The sequence below is a fragment of the Camelina sativa genome, chromosome 10 (assembly GCF_030686135.1).
Source record: "Camelina sativa cultivar CO46 ecotype springtype chromosome 10, ASM3068613v1".
Lineage (NCBI taxonomy): Eukaryota > Viridiplantae > Streptophyta > Magnoliopsida > Brassicales > Brassicaceae > Camelina > Camelina sativa.
The window spans coordinates 5,045,508-5,068,586 of record NC_141889.1 but is presented as its reverse complement, the minus strand read 5'-3'; the positions used below and the strand labels follow the sequence as shown (position 1 = coordinate 5,068,586).

The 23,079-nt window shown below is 34.9% G+C and overlaps 5 protein-coding genes across 8 annotated transcripts; 3 read left to right on the top strand and 2 right to left on the bottom strand.

Moving 5' to 3' along the window:
• Nucleotides 1-3: 3 nt before the first annotated feature.
• On the bottom strand, nucleotides 4-3,547 carry LOC104717276 (ATP-dependent 6-phosphofructokinase 1). 3 transcript variants are annotated; one of them, XM_010434820.2, is made up of 14 exons: nucleotides 3,254-3,547; nucleotides 2,778-3,060; nucleotides 2,524-2,570; nucleotides 2,372-2,411; nucleotides 2,211-2,273; nucleotides 1,987-2,124; nucleotides 1,746-1,904; nucleotides 1,598-1,651; nucleotides 1,466-1,534; nucleotides 1,238-1,367; nucleotides 880-1,148; nucleotides 758-800; nucleotides 525-679; nucleotides 4-394 (listed from the first exon to the last, which is right to left on the bottom strand). In XM_010434820.2, the coding sequence occupies exons 2-14, from the start codon at nucleotides 2,880-2,882 to the stop codon at nucleotides 248-250; spliced, it is 1,419 nt and encodes a 472-aa protein (XP_010433122.1). In that variant the 5' UTR covers nucleotides 2,883-3,060; nucleotides 3,254-3,547; the 3' UTR covers nucleotides 4-247. The 3 variants fall into 3 exon arrangements, with proteins under 3 accessions (XP_010433122.1, XP_010433123.1, XP_010433121.2); XM_010434821.3 differs by having other exon boundaries at nucleotides 2,778-3,040; XM_010434819.2 differs by having other exon boundaries at nucleotides 2,778-3,126; nucleotides 3,254-3,505.
• A 3,545-nt stretch (nucleotides 3,548-7,092) lies between these two features.
• On the top strand, nucleotides 7,093-12,912 carry LOC104717275 (NAC domain-containing protein 75). 2 transcript variants are annotated; one of them, XM_010434815.3, is made up of 6 exons: nucleotides 7,093-7,854; nucleotides 8,208-8,388; nucleotides 8,759-9,399; nucleotides 9,929-10,237; nucleotides 11,047-11,178; nucleotides 12,265-12,912. In XM_010434815.3, exons 1-6 carry the CDS (start codon nucleotides 7,729-7,731, stop codon nucleotides 12,364-12,366), a joined length of 1,491 nt encoding a protein of 496 aa, XP_010433117.2. In that variant the 5' UTR covers nucleotides 7,093-7,728; the 3' UTR covers nucleotides 12,367-12,912. The 2 variants fall into 2 exon arrangements, with proteins under 2 accessions (XP_010433117.2, XP_010433118.2); XM_010434816.3 differs by having other exon boundaries at nucleotides 7,198-7,854; nucleotides 8,211-8,388.
• Nucleotides 12,913-17,936: 5,024 nt separating this feature from the next.
• On the top strand, nucleotides 17,937-19,678 carry LOC104717274 (leucine-rich repeat extensin-like protein 7). Its single transcript, XM_010434814.3, has one exon. It carries the CDS (start codon nucleotides 18,266-18,268, stop codon nucleotides 19,487-19,489), a length of 1,224 nt encoding a protein of 407 aa, XP_010433116.1. The 5' UTR covers nucleotides 17,937-18,265; the 3' UTR covers nucleotides 19,490-19,678.
• Nucleotides 19,679-19,904: 226 nt separating this feature from the next.
• On the top strand, nucleotides 19,905-21,437 carry LOC104717272 (shikimate O-hydroxycinnamoyltransferase-like). The gene is made up of 2 exons (XM_010434812.2): nucleotides 19,905-20,426; nucleotides 20,508-21,437. The coding sequence occupies exons 1-2, from the start codon at nucleotides 19,953-19,955 to the stop codon at nucleotides 21,420-21,422; spliced, it is 1,389 nt and encodes a 462-aa protein (XP_010433114.1). The 5' UTR covers nucleotides 19,905-19,952; the 3' UTR covers nucleotides 21,423-21,437.
• On the bottom strand, nucleotides 21,407-22,830 carry LOC104717273 (acid phosphatase 1). The gene is made up of 3 exons (XM_010434813.3): nucleotides 22,314-22,830; nucleotides 21,863-22,072; nucleotides 21,407-21,791 (listed from the first exon to the last, which is right to left on the bottom strand). The coding sequence occupies exons 1-3, from the start codon at nucleotides 22,688-22,690 to the stop codon at nucleotides 21,614-21,616; spliced, it is 765 nt and encodes a 254-aa protein (XP_010433115.1). The 5' UTR covers nucleotides 22,691-22,830; the 3' UTR covers nucleotides 21,407-21,613.
• Between the last annotated feature and the right edge of the window lie 249 nt (nucleotides 22,831-23,079).

The window sequence follows — 23,079 nt, the reverse complement described above, 5'->3', positions numbered from 1 at the left end:
TAGTGATCATAAAAGGATAGATAGATTGATTACAGATCGTAAATTACAATTTAGGTGAAGCCTAAAATCAAACCAAGAGTTATTACATTATTATTCTCACAAGGAGTTATATCTCTCTCTTCTCTTTGCTTGAAGACTATTATAAAACATTTTGAAAAGCTTCTATTCAATATAGAAACCTAACTTCCCCAAACAAAGATCTCCTCTCAAGTCAAACACAAATAAATGTTTCTGCAGAAAGTACTGTTTACCATTTCATGGTGCCTGGTTCACCAACCAACTGGTTCGAGTCAATATCGTCGTGCTTCATGAAACTTGGCTGATTCGTTGAAGACAAAAGCCTCGCCCACATTCTGTCAGTAGTAACCACCTTATTCTGTTTCTCAGTGATTCTCTGCATGAAATGCAAACCGATGTTATAAGGAATCCCACATCGATAAATAGATACTGAGGTTGATTCGCAATGGGTATTTTAGCCTACAACACGCTTAAAAACTCAAAAGTTTTGATTCACTGAGACTCACATAGAAGGGAATGTAAGTATGCCTGCCATTGACAAGGCCAACAGTGAAGCCATTGTAACCAGCCATCACCCCATGAACCGCACTTTGAGCTAATAGAGTGCAGCAAACATTGTCTGATGCATTGCTCGGAACAGCCCTTATCATGTAGGTGGGATCTGAAAGGAAAACATAACATGAACTATCATTTTTCCGAACACAAGCACAAAAAAAAAACTCATAAGGTATCTATATACCTATGTATTTGAGGTTAAGAGTCATCTTCTTGGCAAAATGATCCTGCATAAGTAAGCAAATCAATTCTTGATCTTTTCTCAAGAAAATCCTCTGTTTGTACGAGAAAAAACAATATGTTAACCTTGATCCGTTGAGAGATCCATAGGCCAACGTCTTGTAGAAGTTTGTTTCCAGAGGCATCTTTGAGAGTTTTTGACTCTTCTATGCTTTCAGCCAACAGATCTTGTCCCGCACCTTCTGCAATTACAATCACCATGTGACCACTCTCTTTTAGCCGTTTACTAATAAATTCAAAAAGCCCGCCTGGGCCTTCAAGAAAAAATGGAGATTCCGGGATCAAGCAACAGTCCACATCTCGGCTTGCTAGAGTTGCATACATTGCAATGAATCCTGCACAAACCCTTAAAAATATGTAAACATCTCTTCGCTGCTCAACTTAACTTGAGTGAAAACTACCCTAGTAAAGGGAAACTGCTTACCGCTGTACCGTCCCATTAACTTCACAAGACCAATACCATTCTCAAAGCTTGTAGCTTCGACATGGGCAGCATTGATAGCACGTTGAGCCTCTTCTACAGCTGTGTCAAACCCGAATGATCTATCGATAATCTGTATTAAGATAGAGTAAACAGTTATTATATTATACAACCATACGAAACTAAGATACAAGATTCAAAATTTCAAACCATAGAGGGAAAAATATTTACAGGAATATCATTGTCAATTGTTTTTGGGATTCCTGCAACCGCAACTTTAAGCTTGCGTCTTCTAATTTCCTGCAGAGAGAGTCATTAGATATATATCAACCAACTGAACTGATCAGAAGAAGTTTTGCTTACCTCGAATATAGCAGCTGCTCCTTTCTGTGATCCATCTCCACCGATTATATAAACCTGGTAAAACTCCAAAACAGACAAGCATTTTGCATCATTTCAATGTAGTTCTTCTTCTGCATATTCATTTTTGAGTTAAAAGTAAAGCACAAACCTGGTTAATCCCACGATCTTGAATACTATCTACAATCTTGGTGGTGTCGTGACCGCCTCTTGAAGTCCCAAGGATGGTTCCTCCGCTTCTATGGATATCATTCACTGTATTTGTATCCAAATGAATTGTGTTTCTCGCGTAAAATCCCCTGTAACCTCCCTGAAATACCCACAAGTGATCTCAAGATTTATATATCGAGTAAGAGCAATGCTGTAATAATAACCAAACCGATGGGGCTTACATCAATTCCAAGGATTCTCTTGACACCATACATGTAAGATAAACCACAAACTATCTCTCTGATCACAGTATTAAGCCCTGGACACAGACCACCACAAGTAACAATGCAAGCAAGAACATCGTCTGACTCAAAGTAAACCTGCGTAAACAAAAACATTCCATCAACGCTCTCCTACTTAACTTAAGCATACACTCTTGAGGTATAACAATAGACAGAAATAATACCCTTTGACGTGGTCCAGCACGGCGGAAATGTGTTCCTCTAGGACTATCAGGATGAACAACTATCTGCAAAAGGGCGAAACTTGAATCTTCATTAACAAGATATACAATACAAACATAATCGAAATGCTAACAGCTAAAGGAGAGAGTGTGTTTATACTTACTTTTTGAGGAACAGTGTCATCATCATCAACAAAATACTGCCTGAAAACACATTGGATTTGAATCAATCAAGAAGCTGATGATTCAATCACAACAAGCAAAGAAAAGAAAGTTCATGTTCCATGAGGTAAAAGCAAACAAAACGGTAACTTACTTAACAACTGAGTAAGCAGCATTGTCTTGTAACGGATTTGGATATGTCTGAAGCATCCATAAATAACATAAACACAAAGAACCAAACAGAGAAGAAGAAATCATTAACAACTTGGGGGCTAACAAAAGAAACGTCAAAGCTATATAAAAAAAGGTAACTTTAAAAGCATAATCATGTAAAAAAAAGTTTCAGACTTTTTTGTTTTCCCGCTTTCGCATTATCAAAAACTAAAAAAAGGCAGGGGAGAAACGTACAGGGCAATCAGGGAAGTCATCGGTGAAATGAGGAACGTCTTCAAGGATATAACCGGCGGAACCAGTAACGATCTTCCGGTCAGAGTTTGAGACAGAAGATGACATAACCAACCTTGTCGGAGACTCAATTCTCTGATGACTATTCGAAAGCGAAGCAATCAGACGAAGACCCGAATCAAAGCTCAATGAACGATATTTCCTACTGATTCTAGGGATTAATTGATGATGATGATGATCGGTTTCAGAAGCCGTACTCCTCCCACCTGAAGATGATGATCGGAATCTAAAATAATCCATACAACGATGAAAGATCCGAGATAATGTTATTATTATCATCACCCATTTCTTTCTTTTTTTTTTTGTATAGAAGAAAACCCAAAAATGGAACTCAGAGTTTGACTTCAAATTTTTTATTTTTTTTTGTTCACAAAAATAAAAATGCGAACTTTAGAAAGGAAATAAGAAAAAGTATTCACCTTTGAAGAAATTGAAACAAGAACTGAGGAGGAGGAGGAGGAGGAGGAGGAGGAAGCAGATCAGGGCATCACGGGGTTTGTGGTGAATGTTTTGGATGAAGAAGAAGATAGAGTGTGAACGAACAAGTGGCTACATGTGTTTGTTTGCTTTAAAGAAGAGAAGAAGATTCAAGACAAAAGGATCATTTGAAGAAGAGAGAAGGTTTCTTCTCTCCTAGGATTTTTTTTACTTGTTGTTGTAGAGCTTTGGACACATATTAAGAAAATAGATATCTATTATATTCCTTATTTAACACATTTTCTATTCTTTTATTGGTTAAAGTATTAAAATAGTTGGGATAAAATTGGTATTTTTAGTAAACATATGCATTAGAAATCTAAAGTGACAAGTATTAGAAAACAAAATTTTTACTCTAAACTGACAACTAAAAAAACCAGGAGTATTACTTTGGGGGAGTGAAATTGACCAATTCAATAATTGAAGGGTTTTATTTAATTTTTGTTGAAAGATTTGGAGTAATTATTAATAAAGAGACTTGATTTTGATTTTGATATTTTTATTGGAGTCGGTGTTTTGTGGCTGTTGGGTTACGTCTCTTCTTTTATAGAAAATTTTAAGGTAAAGGGCATGTACAATGCTAGCCTACCACGGCATGTTTCTCATTAGACATAAAACTGTGTAGTGTAACAATCATATTTTGTCAAGTTTCATTTCGTTTTAGAGAGTGTAGTTTTCTTTTTAAGTTAAAGTTTAATTTATGTATAAAAAAATGTTCAATTTTATACAAAATAAGATGTTGAATTTTGTGGCTGTTGGGTTAGTTTAATTTTTTGAGCAAGACTTGTGTAAAGAATTTGGTGGATGAGACAAATTCATTTTCGAATACATTTGTTGGGCTTGATTTCCCTAATTCTTAATACATTATTTTCATAATTATGTAAGACAGTGTTGAGTATATGGGTTAAGGAAAAGAACTACTAAGTCCGGCCCACGTAAGACAGAACTTCACATCTTATTTAAATCGGCCACATATACATTAGTAAGCTCAATAGCCCATTTTTTCTGAACTAATTGTACAACCATAATTTGCCAATATATCCTATGATCTTCCATGTGTATACTGTAAGACACTTATTAATACTTAGAATACAAATTTATTTGAAGTTATTTCTGGAAGAATAGCTTCAATCATCATGCAAATGTTTTATGTTTTTGGTTTCACATTGGTTAATTGTATCTGTTGTACATTTGTAACCTTTTTACAATCAGCTAATATGAATAAACCTAATATTGTTTTGTGTCTCATCTCTTCATTTAACTACCAAAAATGTCAATGTTGAAGATGATTCAGAATTTTGTCATAGGAAATGGGATAAAACTAAGCTCACATTCTATATATATGTTCTAAAGATTTCTAATAGCAATAGAGTTACATATATAAAACATAAGAGAGAATTATATATGGCAAAAGATATAATAATAGCCAGACAAAGAGGCAATCATAAGCATCTATATGTTTTATTCAAACATGTCTTTGGCCCCTCCATGATTTCATTCTTTGACTCTCTTAATTTTTTGAATGTTCTTTTAAATAATAAATAATGTAATTATGATGTGTGTACTGTATATATATAGAGCATATACAAAAGAGATTATATATATATATGTATGTAGGGATTTATTTGCCTCTTTTTGGTTTGGTGGTGTTCTACCGTTGGGATTGAGGTAGGAACTTCTTGTGACATTAAAAACGCTAACATACAAATTCGTTAAACCAATAATATCAATATTTTCTCACCCCGGGTACGATCAAGAATATAAGGATTTACTTTTGAATAGTTACGTGACTTACGTTTTAAGTTCTAATGGCTCTTAAATTTGATTAGGAAAATAATAATAGTATCAAGAGATATGTACTGATTTTTTCAAATCGCAAAAATTACTATGAATAGTTTAATTCTCAAGTAACGTTACATGACATCATTTATTTTTGGCAGTTTATTTTGAGATTTTAGAGCCATGAATAATAATATAAAATGGTTGATGAAGAGAGTTCCAAGACCTAAACAGTCCAATCCAATCGAAAGATCTCAATTCTCAAGTTCAAGAATGGACCCATAGTCTGTGGGGGCTACGTTAATCTTAATTCATACATCATATATTAAGAGCCGTATAAGCTCATTACACCTGACACTTTCTAGATTAAACCGATTCTAATCAAAATTTTAAATTGCAGCGTGACCGGAAATCAAGAAAGCAAAGAGTGCTACGTTTATAAGTCATAATTTTGTGTTTCGTTTATATAAAATAAAAAATCAATTTGTCGAATAGAAAATTTAACAAAACAAAAACATTTTCTTACGATTAAAATTGAGTATTTTTTTTTTACATTTAACCTAGACGTACGTTTAAGTGGTTCAATACAATTTTCTTCTATTTCTTTTGTTAGTTCTAACCACCTAATTTTTTATTTCTCAAAAAAGTTGATGAAAAACCACACTAATATGATTATACGGTAGAAGTTTATAATCATTATTATGAATAGAATGCGTACAATATGTTTAGCTAATACTACAAATTTAATTTATGGGGGTAATATTTTCAGGATTATTAGTTCATTAAACATTTTTACGGGAAAAAGGAAACTATTGTCTGATTTGAAACATATGTAAAAAGTACTATATAGTTGCCATGTTTTCATAATTCATGCTGATGTAAACGGATCTCCAAGGAGACCATATTATAATAATAAAAAAATTCATAATTAAGAAATATTTGCTTTTCTATTTACGAGACATATGATTTTTTTATTTCATAACTAAATAATACGGAAGATATTATAAATTACAAAAATATGAGATGGTGTGGTCCATATGATGGGTACACTGCTCAAATTGCCTTACTTATCAAGCAACCTCTTAATTCCTTTTTTTTCTTTCTTTCAGAAAATTAAAATAAAATAATAACAACGAGGAAAGAAATTGAATAACAAAAGAATAATGATCACTTCTTCCAGCTCGATGCCCATGTGATCTCCCTTCCTCTTCTCGTCTTTTTTTTCGTCTCTCTTCTTCTTTTTTACTTTTTGTTGTTGTTTATTCTCTTCTGTTCTAATTGTAACCTTCTACAGATTCAAAATTACTAGATTAATTCCTTAAATAGAAGTTACTAGAGGTTGTGATGGCGACTAACGTTTATCTTAGAAAGACTTTAAAATCTTTATCAAAAGTATGAAGTATATATATATATATATTTAATGTATCATATGTAGACCATAAAGGATTAATATCGGACTCTTTCTCAATACGAAAATCTATGTAGTTTTTTTTTTCCAACGATGTCACATAATCCATGTTCAATTTGTCTTAGGTTTTCTATGTTAATATACTTATACTATATAGTATGTACATATACACATATAATACCTTTAATATGTTAACTCTAAAATTCATCATCCAAAAGAATACATATTTGTTAAAGTTAATGGTAACGAAATTCTAACGTATTTCTTTTGCCAGCATGAAACTGACGATAAAGATTAATGGTTAACTTTTGAATTTTTTGTAGGAGATCTTTATCACTATATAGCATACAAACTGAATATGTAAATTTGCAATGAATGAGCTAGACTGTAACTTAAAATTTTGAAGCATATACATGTCCATATACCATCTATATATACAATAGATAAATGTAATTTTGAATATGCAAAAGTGTTAAAATTTAAGAAATATTTTGAATATGGAAAAGTGTAGAAGTTGTAGATAAATGTAAACAAACCGCTTCAGAGACTCATAGCGGCTTCTTAAACCAGCAAAGGCAAAATAAAAGGTGGGTCAGTGAATGGGTTTCAGAGCCACCTTTTCCTTTTTCTCTCGCTTACTTCTTCAGTTAAAGTTTGAGATAGACACATATTTATTTATACACACATATTAAATATGTTATACTATACTTTTAATAAAAATTTCTCGAATGTTTTCATTAATTTATAATCTTTCACATCCCAAACTCTCACACTTTCTCTCCTTCTTCTTCGTCGTTTATTATCTCTCTCGCTTTCTCTCTCTCTATCTCCTCTCTTTAATTCCTGATTTTGCAGTACTGTCTGAGATCTTATTCCGCTCGACCAAGTTTGTTCCTTTTAGCATAATTTGGGGGGGGGGGGGGGGGGGGGGGTTTCCCCCATAAAATTCTTACTTTGTCTTCTTCTTGTGTCGGTTAGGTTTTCAAGAAAAACCCTCTTTTGTCTTGTCTTCTCAAAATCAGTAGCTTCTCTTCTCTATAATAATAGAGGGTTTATTTTCAAATCTTCTCTTTCTCTCTCTCTCTAGCCTCTCTCTTGTTTCTCTCCCTCTCTCTCTGTATACATATACTTCAACTCTTGGATATGATCGGATGAGTTTTGTTATTATCTCTACACCTACACACATAGGCATAAGAGGAAATAAATCAAAGAAGTAAATCAGAGATCGAGATGAACAAGAGTAATCCTGCTGGTTCGGTGACTGGTTCGGATATAATTGACGCAAAGATCGAAGAACATCAACTTTGTGGATCCAAGAAGTGTCCTAGCTGCGGTCACAAGCTCGAAGGCAAACCTGTAAGTAATATTCTTTTTTTCTTCTTTTCTTTTCCCATTAACTTAAAAAAATATATATATTTCTACCGTCTTTTTCTCAGTTTAGGTCACTTGCAAATGTTTTTTTTTCATATATAAAGAAAATAGAAAAAAAGAGGAAAAGAATCAATGAAGAACATCAAGAATGATGCTCTCTGTTTTATTCTATCGCTTACATGAATTCGAAATCCAAAATTTAAAGCGTGTCTATATACGAGTCTTTATATGTATAGTTGTATATACTTATATTCTCTTGTAGTCTTGTTCTTTATCTTTATATTATTATTTTTTTTTTTTACTTTTTTTTTTTTTTTTTTTTTTTTTTTTTTTTTTAGCAGGATTGGGTTGGTTTACCAGCAGGAGTGAAATTTGACCCAACGGATCAAGAACTGATTGAACATTTAGAAGCGAAAGTCTTAGCTAAAGACTTTAAATCTCACCCTCTCATTGACGAATTCATCCCAACCATTGAAGGCGAAGACGGCATTTGCTACACTCATCCTGAGAAACTTCCCGGTACATATATGCATATATATCACATTCATCATATATCTTCGTTGTAATGACTATGGAAATATATAGAACATTAAAGTCACACCAACGTTTGTTCTTTTTTTTAATATATTCTGGTCACACATACACTATATACCTACCTAACTTTTCCAACCTATAAATCTATATATACATTCTTCATCCATTCCCTCTATAATCACACATGCATGTCTTTTCTTATAATATATGATTGTCTGATATGACTATCAAAGAAGAATTGGGTCAAACCAATGCTCAACTCTTTTGTTCATTTGGGTCATACCAAAGTTTGAATCTTTTTATTTCGGGTAATACAAGAAACATATAAATTAACAATAATTTTTTTTCTTGGTAGGAGTGACTAGAGATGGTTTAAGCAGACACTTCTTTCATAGACCATCAAAGGCGTACACGACGGGAACAAGAAAGCGAAGAAAGATTCAAACGGAATGTGACAATAATCTGCAAGGAAGTAGTAGCTCGGGTGAGACGAGGTGGCATAAGACCGGTAAGACAAGACCAGTCATGGTAAACGGTAAGCAAAAAGGTTGCAAAAAGATTTTGGTTTTGTATACCAATTTTGGTAAGAACCGAAAACCGGAGAAAACCAATTGGGTAATGCATCAATACCATTTGGGGACACATGAGGAAGAGAAAGAAGGAGAGCTTGTTGTGTCTAAGATCTTTTATCAGACTCAGCCTAGACAATGCAACTGGTCGTCTTCGACATCGAGCTTGAACGCTATAGGCGGCGGAGGCGGTGAAGCAAGTAGCGGCGGAGAATATCATATGAGGAGAGATAGTGGGACTACTAGTGGTGGGAGTTGTTCTTCTTCCAGAGAGATTATTAATGTTAACCCTCCGAATCGATCGGATGAAGTAGGCGGCATTGGTGGTGGCGTTATGGCCATAGCGGCGGCGGCAGTTGCGGCTGGGCTTCCGAGTTATGCAATGGATCAACTAAGCTTTGTTCCGTTTATGAAGAGCTTTGATGAGGTATGCACCCGTTTTTTTTTTTTTTAAATTATGATTTCTCGCTCAGTGAAATAACTAATTTAATATGCATACTCGACTGGTACTAAGACTTTAAAAAAAAATATCAAATGTGACTTTTGATTTATTTTGAATTCAATTTAGTTTTGACTAATTATTTACGTATGCTACTCTCGCATGAATTAGTTATAAAAAATGATGCTTAGGGTTCTTATTTGCCTGTTTTGCAAGTAAAAAGTGCTCTTTTTGGTTGCATATATTTTTTTTGTTTAAAGTGTCAAGAAATTTTATGAAAAAAAAAAATTTATCCTACGTGATAATAATGAACGGTTGGTGCTAATCAACTTTTGGCTAACAATATGACCCAAAGTTTAACCCAACGTGATAACTCTAGAAAACAATGTCTAAACCGCAACGGTCCAAAAAAGATTATGGAATAATCAAAGTAATTATATTTCTAATTAAATACATATGTACATATAATTAAATATATAATAATTCTTTTTAATTAGCAATTAAAATAACTTTTCAGGTGGCGAGGAGGGAAACTCCTCAGTCCGGGCAGGCTACATGTGAGGGTGTTATGGCAGAACAACATCGCCATCGTCATCATCGTCACCAGGCATCAGCATCAACATCACATCATATGGCTAATGACCATCACCATCATCATCAACAACACCAACAACAACGGCACCATGCATTCAACATAAGCCAGCCTACACATCCAATATCAACCATTATATCTCCATCGACTTCGCTTCACCATGCCTCCATTAATATCCTTGACGATAATCCTTATCATGTTCATCGAATCCTGCTTCCCAATGAAAATTACCAGGTACAATAGCTAATCTTCTTCTTTTCTTTTAACATTTTACTTCTACCGAAAAAACTTATAAATACTGTTTACTATTAATAGTATTTGATTATCTAGGAGTAGGTACCAGTTTCATGTCATGAAACCAAGTTAGCTGAAGTATCACAATGATTTATATATAACAATCAAAAAAAAATTACGTTATATTAGTATTGATTAAGGTGTGAGTCATGCAAAACTAAAACATAGTATAATTTATTTTAGGGTTATGATTTCGTAAAGTAATTAATATATATATATATATAGTTACTAATACTTAATTATGTGGAGGTTTTCATTCTCTTCTTCCACACACAGGGATATATATATATATATATGTCGGTTTTTAATTAAGTAGTAGTAGACATGGTATTTCTTGCACATGTTGTTAGGTTTTGAAGATATTTGCATGCATGTGACTTAACAATGATGGGACTACATAAGCATGCAAATTGGGTTGTACCAGTATTGATTATGACAAATAAAGTATAAATAAGATAATGGTCAAGGAAAAATAAAAAAATAGAGTTACAATGCCTAATAAATAATAATTATGCATGCTAATTTAATTTAGTCTATTAAGATGTGTCTAACTAACCACCCATTATCCAAAGCGAACAAAAGCTAAGTCACTTTTTAGTGTCACCCAAACTAAGAACAAGTAGGAAACCAATGTGGTCTTTGGTGATGGAGAGACAAGATGAGTATAAGTTTTAAGATAATTTTCTTTGAGAATTTAATAATAATATATTTTCGTCTGAAATTACTTTTGTCTTTATTGACTGAACAAGACACAACAGCAACAACGTCAAGAAGGAGAAGAAGAACATAATGATGGGAAGATGGGAGGAAGGTCAGCTTCTGGATTGGAGGAACTCATAATGAGCTGCACTTCTTCTACCACTCATCATGATGTAAAAGATGTAAGTTATTAATCCCTTTCTTGACTCTTAATTTCATGGGGAAAACCTCTTTTTTTTACCATCATGAGTTTTAAGAAAATATATATATGAGACATATAATCATTATCACCTAAATAAAATTGAATAAGATGTTGCTTGGTACCACGTAGATTCAGAATTATCGTATGGGAGTCATCATATACAAGTGAGACAGACCAAAATCGATGATACAAATAAAAGTTTTAAGATAATAATATTTTTATAAGGATATTGTAGCTAGTCGAAGATGACAATGTAGGTTATATTTGAATAAAAGTGAAGAATATTTTTAATAAAAAACTTTTCCTTTTTAAAAAATATATTTTATTTTTCAGTTTTGCATGAGAATGATACTTAGGACTACACTCTGCGTTTATTCTTTACTTAATTGGAAAGAGTTAAAACACAGTTAAGTAAACAAAACCAGAAAAAGATAAAGAAAGAGAGATGTGTTTGCTTTATACCTATAAATTACTCTTTTGAAAAACAATAGAAAATTTACCAGATTCTTTTCTTTTGTTTTTTTAATTAATTTTAAAACTAATTTAAAAGGCAATGATGGTGGATATCAACTTATGCTTATATGTAATATAATGTGTGTATATATATGTAAATAGTATAAAGTCTTTTTTTCATGCGTAGTACCTCGCGAGACAAGTTCGGCAAGAGACATTGATAGATTTCATTGTGTTTCGTGGGGGACAGCATGTCTGCGTTCCTTTCTTTTTTTAATCTGTCTAAAATTTGATGGAAAGTTCTTATTATTTTGTCCTATAATTTTTTTATTAAAATGTAAGTTTATACATATACGCTCCATTTGTGGAGTGCTAACAGGATTTTGGTGTGTAGATTAGGTTTTTTTTTTCCTGGGTCTAATGTCGGTTCATGTTATTTCGGATCAGGAAAGACTATCACAGGCCAGTACTGTGTATGTGAAAGTCAGTCCGGTTTGGATTTGAAAGTTAGTTTCTAACCACACCGAATGTGATAGACTACTTAGGCCAGTTCGATATCCTCACACTTTTGTATATGTGTGTGTGTATTGAGAAGCGATTTGGATTGGTGCAGGGGTCATCATCATTGGGGAACCAACAAGAAGCAGAATGGTTGAAGTACTCCACGTTTTGGTCAGCCCCTGACTCTTCTGACAACCAAGATCATCATGGGTAATTGTGCCATTTTCCATTCTGATGATCGTGTCGACCAACATCACAAAAAGATTCTACCATCAAACCTAGCTATATATCATGATGGTCATCATCATCATCATCATGATATCTCCATGGAAGGTGGTATATAGATCGATCTTGGACCAATCAAGTTATATATGCATGATTTTAAAATGGTGGAGGGTTTTTTAAGCAGCACCAAAAATCAAGCGTCTTTTGTGATATATTCAAGAGGATTTTGATATTAAAAGCAAAAAAAGGAAAAAAAAAAAGAAGAAACCAAAGTAAAAAAAAGCATGAGAGAAAAAGCTGTTATATTCCAAAGAGACTAAGAAGAAAAGAAGCAAGGTAAATTGCATGAAAGTCATCAACAGTACCATATAAAATTAGATATAAGTATGTTTATTTTTAAACCATTTCTTTTGTTATTTTAATTTCTTTATATGTCTTTTCTTTGTTTTGTTAAGTAGGATGAACTGTAAAATTTATTGTTTTTTTGTTTAATATATATGTTGGTAAATAATACTAGTATTATTTGCTTGTTTTACTACTTTCCCTATACTTTATGAATAGTTCTTTCTCCTTTTGGCAATCCGATGCACTGAAACCCAAGTGTCACTTGAAATTTGATACTATACATTTATCTATTCACGAAAGGTCGGGTTGATTGTGTATGGAATCATCTAAACTTAGTCTCAAATTATATGTTTAAGAGTATTATGTCTGACCATTTAACTCAATACTACCATACATTTGGGTGGGAATTTGGGATCTTTTCGAACTGTCATGATCTTAGTGGTCTAGTGGCATAAACCTTCAGATTTAATTTGATATGTAGATTAGAGGCTAACTGGCTATATATACGCATAGTCGACTTTTATAGGATAATTTAAAGGTTTAATAATGTTAATGAATATAAATTATTGAAAAGTCCGTGGAATGATAATGTTAATAAATATATGTTGATGAAAACTAATTAAGTTCTGAAAAAATGTTTGATTTTGTGAGTTTTGGTTGGTTTGAAATGGGAGTAGGGAAGTAAAACTGATTCCGGTTAGAAGATTTAAATTGTGGAATCATGGAATCTATACCTAAAGAATATAAGAAGTAATGCCATATTACAAAAGCACTTGTCTATGTTTATGTTTGGCCTCTTTAGTCTTTAATTTTCTCCATATAACATTCCAACCTTTGATGCTTTGTTCTCTATATATATTCCATATTCCCCTCGTCTCTTCTAGCATATTTATCAAATGACCCCTACAACGGCCTAATTCTTCGTTTGGATTTTTTACGTGTTCTATCTATGTGTTCACAAGTTCAAAATATCTTAATTGATTCATTTCCGTTAAGAAGGTTTTTTTTTAACAATTTAGAGTCTACTTAAAAAATGTTATGTGATCCATTTTTATACCTTTATCATGTTGGTTTAGCTTTTGTACTAATGTAGAATTTTGAGTACCAAGAGTATAAGATATCAGATTATCAATATCGATACAAGAGGTTAAGGTTTTAGTAGTTAATTCTCCAGGTTTATTTGTGTTCATGGGGACACTGGGAGAGGATTGACAAAAAAAGGGGACACTGGGAGAGGAAAAAGCAAAATCAACATGGGGAGAGATGAGATGAGACTTGACCCTTTTTTTTTTTTGCCATGGTTGGATTTCGAAACTGGAATAAAGGCATAAACAGACAATATTTACCTTTATTTCTTACTTCTTTTTAATAATTTTAGTTTTCCCTTTCGACAAATGGATTCGATTTCCCATTTCATATTTTGAACTCATATTATATTCCTCGAAATCGTTTTTAACGTACAAATATTCAAAATTTGATATTATGTTTTTGTACTTTTATATTCATTTAGTATAACTATTTATTTAAGTACGCAGCATGGTCAGTCTTTATAGAGAGTTGACGTTAAAGACTCCAAGAATCAATTTTCTTCCTTTTGCTTATGCTTTGTTTGTTTTTATGTGGACTCCATGATTACTAGACAGAGAGTTTTGGCAAAAAATGATAAAAAGAAGAAATTTGTTTAAGCACATGAGGAATATTTATATATATATTTTTTAAATGTAGTAGTATTAACAAATGTCCAATCTACCTTAGGCTTCCTATGAATTGGGTTTAATGAGCCCATTACAGGCCTACGTTCATTTGAGTATGCTTCTTTTTTTTTTTTTTTGACAACCAATTTAAGTATGCTACATGATTATTATTTTCCCAGTACGTCTGTACTTGGGATCTTCATTCTTCAAACTGAAACTAAATCGAATTAGTTATCCTAATCAAAATCGAATCCAACTTGAAAAAAAAATCATTTAATGGATCTAATCGTATACGCAAATTCATTTTTTTTTAATATAAATATTTAGCTAATATATACAACAACAAATTATTTTGTTACTGGGTATGTTCTTACCATAGAGACTGAAAAAAAAAAAAAAAAAAATTGAACTAATCAAAATTTTCACTTTGATTCAAGTAATATCCCAAAATCCGATTGATTTAAATTTTATTTTAACTCGATAAAAGTTGTTTTCTACTAACAAAAACTTAACCGACTTAAAAACATGAAAACGTACACCAAGCCATATATATATTTTCCTTTTCTGCTGGTTTGAAGTCATTTTCTCTCTTTTGTTCTACGAAAAAAAATCTCCAATGTGAAGTAGGTGCAATCCAAATCTGCATGCGGAATTTTGTCGGCTTTACTTTATTGCTTTTCATTCACATGAAAATCTCATTCACTCCCTTGGATACTAATATATTAGCAAATCCAACCAAACCTACCAACCACATACCACGGATATACTTGTCTATAAAGACTATAACGCTCCAATTACTTATGTTCGTAAGCCCTCATGCACGTCCATTATTTTCGGTATACAGATCTCATGCTCTTTAGATGGCCAATACCTTATTTCAGAAAACGGAACAAAGATTTATCGATTTTGTTTTACAATTTACAAATCACCGCAATTTTTTTTTTTTTTTTTTTTATTATTATTATTTTGTTTTCATTCATTGAAAAGTGAAAACAACGAGAAGTATAGACAATAAAGAAATCAAAAAAGAAAAACACTCTCTGTCCGACTATCGAGACTTTCACCACACCACCTTTTCTGGCGCCGGCAAAGCTTTTGCTAGCCGGCGTCGAGAATCCCGACTCTCTTCTATACCCTGCTCCCAAAAGCTTTTTGTTTCAACTTGTTTCTGGTCTTTTTCTCAATCGATTCCTCCTACCGCATGTATACCTCTGTTCGACGGCAACTTATTATCATCAATGAGAGGAGAGAGGTGCTTTCCGACGAAATCTATCTCGCTTCAAACACGTCTCACCTTTTCTCCGTCGAACCTGAAACCAAGAGAACTCTCCTTAACCAGTTGTGCTCCAACTTCCGAATCTGACGCAGATCTACCCGATTTGCTCAGATCTAAAGAAATTGGCTCTCTCTCGGTCTTCATTAAAGCAGTTCCTCTCTAGTTCTCGTCACTGGTATTGGTCTCCACCCCCTCACTGCGATTCAACCAGACCTATCCAGACTCTATTGTGAGCTCTCGGAAAGTTTCTTGTCCAAGGGTTTCTGACTGATGCCTGCTCCGGCGACGACAAAGATGAGGGTTGACGGCGGCGAGAACCTAATCTCTCGTGGTGTTCCCCGTTTGACCTACCCCTCTCGCCAGCTGGGTTTAGGCCCACTTAGAATCCCATTGAGGCCCATTTATAAAAGGTGTGATTCAAAGTTTTTTCTCCTAAAGCCCAGGTTTGCTCCAAACTCTTCTTTGTACTCTCTCTTTAGCTTCTCTTTGTGCCGAATCATGGTTCTACTTGTCCGAAAACTGCAACTAGAATATGATCGTTCATTGTCGCTAGGTTGGTACAAAAGCTATCGGAGAACCTTGCCTTTAGATTCACCTAGGGTTGTTACTCATGGTTGGATTAGCTTGAAAAATAACGGCATTATGACCCCATCTTATAGAAGTTGGGGTTACCTAAACCTTTTCAAGTGCCCTGCTCCGTCTCAACCTCTCCCTGAACCCAATCAAGAACTAACTTGCATCTCCATGGACGTACCAATTATCTTTGCTTGGTCAAGACGAGTTTTTCTCAGTAGCAGAACATTGGTGTCTTCAAAGTTGCTTGATATAATGTCTTGTCGAGTTTGCTTGAACCTTACCCTTAAACCCTTTGATCCCCTGTATCATCCACTGCCATTAGATCGAAAGCTTGAGTATGTTGATATTTTCTAGGACCAAACTGATTACCAGCTTTGTGTGGGACTCATTTACCTACATTTCCATGTGAGGGATAACCCACCTGCTTTGTTACGGTTTGCCTCCCATTCCATGCGACTCCCGATTATAGCTTTATCTATTATCCTGAGGTTTGCTCCTAAAAGTTTAAAGGTCTTTGATCCTATGCTCTTGAACCCTCTCATGTTGGCGACAAACCCCACAAGTGTTTCCCTCGTATAACATCCTTTAACAAGCTCAATCGCATCATCCGCTAGAGCCGTTTATGACCACCTACTGGTTGAGGATCTCGTGAAGCCTGACTTCAAGTACGAATCCGCTCTGGATCCAATCAACTTCTCAGATATTGTTAAACTGTTTCAGTTTGAAAATTCATTTGTTAATCTCATAGTGCCTCTATCTTTAGTTTTTTTTTGTCTACCTTGATTCAAGTTGTAAGAACTCGCCCCTTGCCAAAAAAAAAAAAATGAAAAGTGAAAACTTTTTAATAGATCAGTCATATTTATATTGTTCTACCTCAAAAAAAAGTTTGATCTGTAAAGTTCTTTTTGTTCAGCAGTCAGCACTGAAAATATAAAAAGACTTCGTGACGTAAATAGTCAAATAACATCTTATAATAAATTAGTTGAGCGATGGTATTCATAAAAGTTAAAACAGTGGTAACATGAAAAATATAAAGAAATATTTCGTTGTTAAATAGTAAAATACCATCATTTTGTTTGTTGTTTTATAGTGAATGCTTGGAAATCTACAATTTTTTGTTGTTTAGCTTGATCAAGTAAAATAGTTTTTATTGTGGGAGTATAAAGCTTTCCTCTCAATAATTATTGCATTGAAAAACATTTGGATTGAATGCAGCTAGATGAAATTGTTTAAATGAAGACACAAATGCATTTGTGCCACTCCATGTGATGCAGTTACTCACACTCCCAAAATATCTCTCTCTCCCACACAAGTCAACAACACCATATTCAGTCACAAGCTATGCCTTTGATTATTTATAGCCTCATCTAGATTCTGTTCATTTTCTTTCATTTTTATTTTATGTATTGTTACATTCTTGATTACATCTTCTGTCTACAGAAGTCGCAATTAATTAGAACTTGTATAGTAGGTAGAAATTAAACCATTATTAATCAAAGTAGTGCATACATTCAGATGACAGATGTAAGAGTTTTCTTGTGATTCAAAAACATGTGATCCATTATTTACACTAAAATGCATACTTTTTTTTTTTTTGACAAACACTAAAATGCATACTTTTTTAATGCATTAAAATTATAAAAAATGGAACAGAAGGCAAAAGAAGATGAACCCGTGATATGATTCATGCAATCATAAGTTGAACACAAACAGTAAACTTAACAAAACAAAGGCAAATGTGACATAACTACACAAGGAACAAATCAGACCTCTTTTTGATAATCTTGTCCCCCCTTCCTCATATCATCAATGATTCTTCAACCACATTCACTCTGTTTTTCATAATCTCTTTCTCTCTCTCTCTCTCTCTCACACACACACACACACACACACACAATGACACAATCCTCATTAATCCACTGAAACAATCACTATTCATTCTCTTTCCTTAAGTGTCAACTCTTACAGAAAGCTACTTTGAAGAAAGAAGAAAAAAAATGTCTAAGAAGAAGAAAGAGAACAACTTAAAGGTTCTCTGTTTCGTCCTGTTTTTGGGTGGTTTGATTCAGACAGATGCTTCTTTTGGAGTAGGAGGCGGTGTTGGAGTCGGAATCGGTGGCGGCGGTGGTGTTTGGATTGGCGGCGGATACAACAACGGTGGTAACCGTAATGCAGTTCCAGGATCAGCTCAAAACAGTGTAGCTTACAATGCACTCCAAGCTTGGAAGTCAGCGATTACAGAGGATCCATCAGGTGTTCTTAAAACATGGGTTGGATCAGATGTTTGTTCTTACAAAGGTGTGTTCTGTTCTGGCCAAAGTATAACCTCCATAGATCTTAACCATGCAAACCTCAAAGGCACACTTGTCAGAGACATAGCTTTGCTCTCGGACCTCAACATCCTCCATCTCAACAGCAACAGATTCTCAGACCAAATCCCAGATTCTTTCAAGAACTTAGTTTCACTTCAAGAACTTGACCTAAGCAACAACATACTCTCAGGTCCTTTCCCTTTAGTCACACTCTACATCCCAAATCTGGTTTACCTCGATCTCCGGTTCAACAGTTTCTCCGGTTTAATCCCTGAAGAGCTTTTCAACAAACGGTTAGACGCGATTCTCCTCAACAACAACCAATTCGCCGGAGAAATCCCAAGGAACCTCGGGAATTCTCCGGCTTCGGTGATCAATCTCGCAAACAACAGATTCTCCGGCGAAATCCCGACGAGTTTTGGCCTCACGGGATCGAGGGTGAAGGAAGTTTTGCTCTTGAATAACCAGTTAACCGGTTGTATACCGGAATCTGTTAGTATGTTCTCTGAGATCCAAGTCTTTGACGTAAGCTACAATTCATTGATGGGTCATGTCCCAGAGACCATCTCTTGCTTGTCGGCGATTGAAATTTTGAATCTTGCCCACAATAAATTCTCCGGCGAGGTTCCTGATTTGGTCTGTTCGTTGAGGAGTTTGATTAATCTCACTGTTTCTTTCAACTTCTTCTCTGGGTTCAGCTCTCAATGTTATTCCAGGATTAGTTTCGGGTTTGATTTCGTCGGTAATTGTATCCCCGGGAGGAACTCGCAGCGGCCTCAGCCGGATTGTTCTGGATATTCCGGCGGTGCTATGAGCTGTTTTAGGATTCCGACGCAGCCTTTGGCTTGTGCTGCAAGAAGTGTTGGATTGAAAGAGGGTAACGATCAGTACACTTCATCTCTTCCATAATAGTTTAGATTTTGATCCTAGAAGCTTTTTATATGCGTAAAGATGTATCCTTTTTGTGACTTGATTAGTTAATTAGTAAGCAGTTCATTGTTAAGCTAGTTCGATGCTTCTGTGTAGTCGAATTGTGCTAATGTCTTCTTTTTTGTAAAATAAAATCTAACATAAGAATAAGATGCCATTATATGTAAATTAAACCATAAGTTGTTTTATGTATTTGAAGATTATTTTAAGGGCACTGAGGAATCCGACCGTAACAGAAACATGTTTTAAAGGGACCATGGAAATGTTACATTCCCTTAGGAGAGGGTTGTTTAGTTCATGGGAAAAGAATGTGTTGAAAAACATGATATTATATCTAAATACTAAATACATACCAACAAACGCACATGTTATATATACATGGTATGTACGAAAATGTACAAGCACATCAAAACTGGATTGTAACCAAAGAACAAAAGAAAAAATGTTTGCCAAAGAGAAAACAATAATGGAGGAAGACCGCGTGAGATTCATATGCAAAAGAACCGTGGTGAGCACTAGATCAATTGAACCAGGGAGGTTATACCAGTTTTCAGTATTGGACCATGTCATGGAACCAAACCATATTCGTCTAGTGTACTATTACCGGTCTTCCAAGACTAGAGAACCGGGAGAAATCACAAAAAAATTAAGGGAGTCATTAGCATACACACTCAATTGTTATCCGATTGTAACCGGAAGATTGGTTAAGGAAACTGATGGTACGGAAGAGAAGGAGGGTGTAAACCGGCGGTGGAAGGTGAAGAGCAACGACGCTGGCGTGAGGATGGTGGAGGCGAGAGCAGCCGGGTCAGTTGAGGAATGGCTTAGGAGTGTTAATAGAGAGGAAGAACTCAAGCTTGTTCATTGGGAAGACATGTACCATCTTCATTATTATTGGTCTACCTTTAATGTTCAGGTACGTATAATCCAAGTTTATTCTGGTTTGGTTTAGAACGGTCTGGTTTTGTCTTATGTATTGGTTTATTTTTATGTATAGGTGACTGAGTTTGAAAGTGGTGGGTTAGCTGTTGGGTTAAGTTGTAGCCATCTTTTAGCTGATACAGTCTGTGCAATGATGTTCATTCGAGCTTGGGCAGATTTAACTCTGTCTCGTTCCATGATGGCTCCACCACTCTTCCATCAGTTGCCGCCTCGCCGGTTTGCTAATGAGAGACTGATCTCTAACAACCAACTGATCAACCAGTACACCAAATCTTGTTCTCTAATGGTTTCACCGTCAAACGTTACCGAGGACCATATCGTCACCGTTACTCTTCTATTTCCGGATCCGTTGGTTAGAGCTGGAGAGAATGAGTCAGGGTTTTCGACATTTGAGATTTTGGCTGGACTATTTTGGATAAGTGTGAGTCGAGCCAAAGGGAAGAGAAATGAGCTCATGGACATGTCCTTGTGTTTAGACGTTCGAAAATTACTGCGTTTAGACCAAAGTTATTTTGGTAATTGCATGGTTTATCACAAGGTTCCCTATTCCAAACCGGTTAAAACAAAAGACAGAATGTTATTATTTCACACTATTGAAGAGATTCAGAACATAACTAAGCGACTAGACTACGACAAGGTGATGGACTTGATCGAATGGCTGGGTAGCAATAATAATGGTGCGATATCTAATGGTTCGGATCTCGTGTGTACTAATCTAGAGAATATGTCTCATCCGCGTCCAGTGATGTTCGAGGAAGATTTGGTTCTGAGCCACGTGTCTTGCTATGTTAAAGGACCTGTAGCTGGAGGTGGACAAGTCATAGTGCTTCCCTCACCGTCAGGTAAGGGACAAAAGAGCCGAGTGGTTATGGTCAGTCTTCCTGAAAGAGAGATGGTTAAGGTTGTAGAGGATGAGCTTCTTCTAAGCTTTTCTCCGGTTGTACTTATGAAAAATACAAAACAAATATAATCAATAAATTAACACTACACAAGTCTCTTACATATTTTGGTACAATGGATAGATTTTGGATATAATCATATAAATTACAAAAAAATATAAGTTGTTACTCATTACATGTCTAAAAATTGATTGTTCTTTTCAAAGCCCCACATCACGTTTTGATACTAAGGTTTAAACATACACAAGCCAGAACCGGGTGATCAAGCAATGTAGTACATGGGATTTGGGACTTTGAAAGAACGATCAGCCACGGCAAAACCAAGAAGATCACTCCATTGATCACCGGTATTGCCTCGGATTTTGAAACCTTCCTCAATCAGTTTCGACCGCTGCTCTGATTTGTAATTTGTAGCTGATGTCCCTTGATCCTTTGGACCTCTGCAATCAGAATCTTTATATTAGTTATACTTACACCAATTTGGTATGGAATGTTTTGATATAGCTTTTACCTCAAGAGGAGCCGTTCCCAACCGGAATAACCGACGTCACGGAGATTTGTCTCGGTGAAACTCCTTTGATCCTCGTCTCGTCCGGTTAGCAAAATGATAGTGAAACCAAGTTTCTTGAGAGCATTATAAAGTCTTAAACTCGCATCAAAAGCTGGAGCTGTTCCTTGTACTACCCACTCATTATAACTATTCGAGTCGAATGGTTCAGACCTAAACCAACCACAAAAAAGAAAAAAACAATCTAATCGATCGGTACACTAAAAATAATCGCTACAATTACAATAGAACCGGCGATCTTAAACCAAGAACCGGATCTATAATTCACAAATTCAGATCAATTTGGAGTCGTGGGGTCTCAGACTTCGGTTTTGTAGGTCGACGATGTAAAGTCATCAGGGCCGTTGATTAAAGATAAACCATAATCCAACGGCTAATAATAGAGAGAACATACCCGTAACCATGAGCCTTGTAGTAGTCGATATTGGTGAGGAGCGTCTCGTCGATATCAAAGATCCACACGTCCTTGTCGTCGCCGGAGATTTCAACCGTCTTCGCGAAAGCGATGACGTAATCGGCGATGACATTGTAATCGGATAAGAACTGTTCTCCGTTGAGATAATCAGCGACGGAATCAACGCAAACGGAAGGGATCACATCCCAAGTTCCAGCGTTGTTGGTCTCGGCGGCTAATCTCCAACTGTCGCAGTAACGAGATCCGTCGACGCTTCCCGGGAGTTTGATGAAGGAGGTGCGAGTAGAGATGGAAGGATCGATTAAGAAGATGAAGAAGAAGAACAAAATCGAAAAGCTACGAGGAGAAGACGCCATTGGAGCCAGATTTAGAAAGAGAAAGTGACTTCTTCTCCCAATTTATACTCCTTCCGTTTCAAAATATAATATTTTTAGAAAAGATTTTGTTTTATAATATAAAATATTTTCAAGTTTTTATGCAACTTTTAGATTAGTTTAGTATTTTATATTATACAGTATTGTTTCTGATTCTTTGAACTTGTTAAAACAAAAACTTCTTAATCTCCATGCTTTAGTTAAAAACATCTTATATTTTGAAAAAGAAAGAAAGTAGTTTTAGTTATTGTTTTATGTAACTTTTATTACTAAACCAAAGTTTTTAATTAATTAAATTATACTTTTAATAGTAGTATTAGTTTCTATGCATCTTCTTCTCTGTAATCTAATTTTAGTTGTTAGAGGATTCA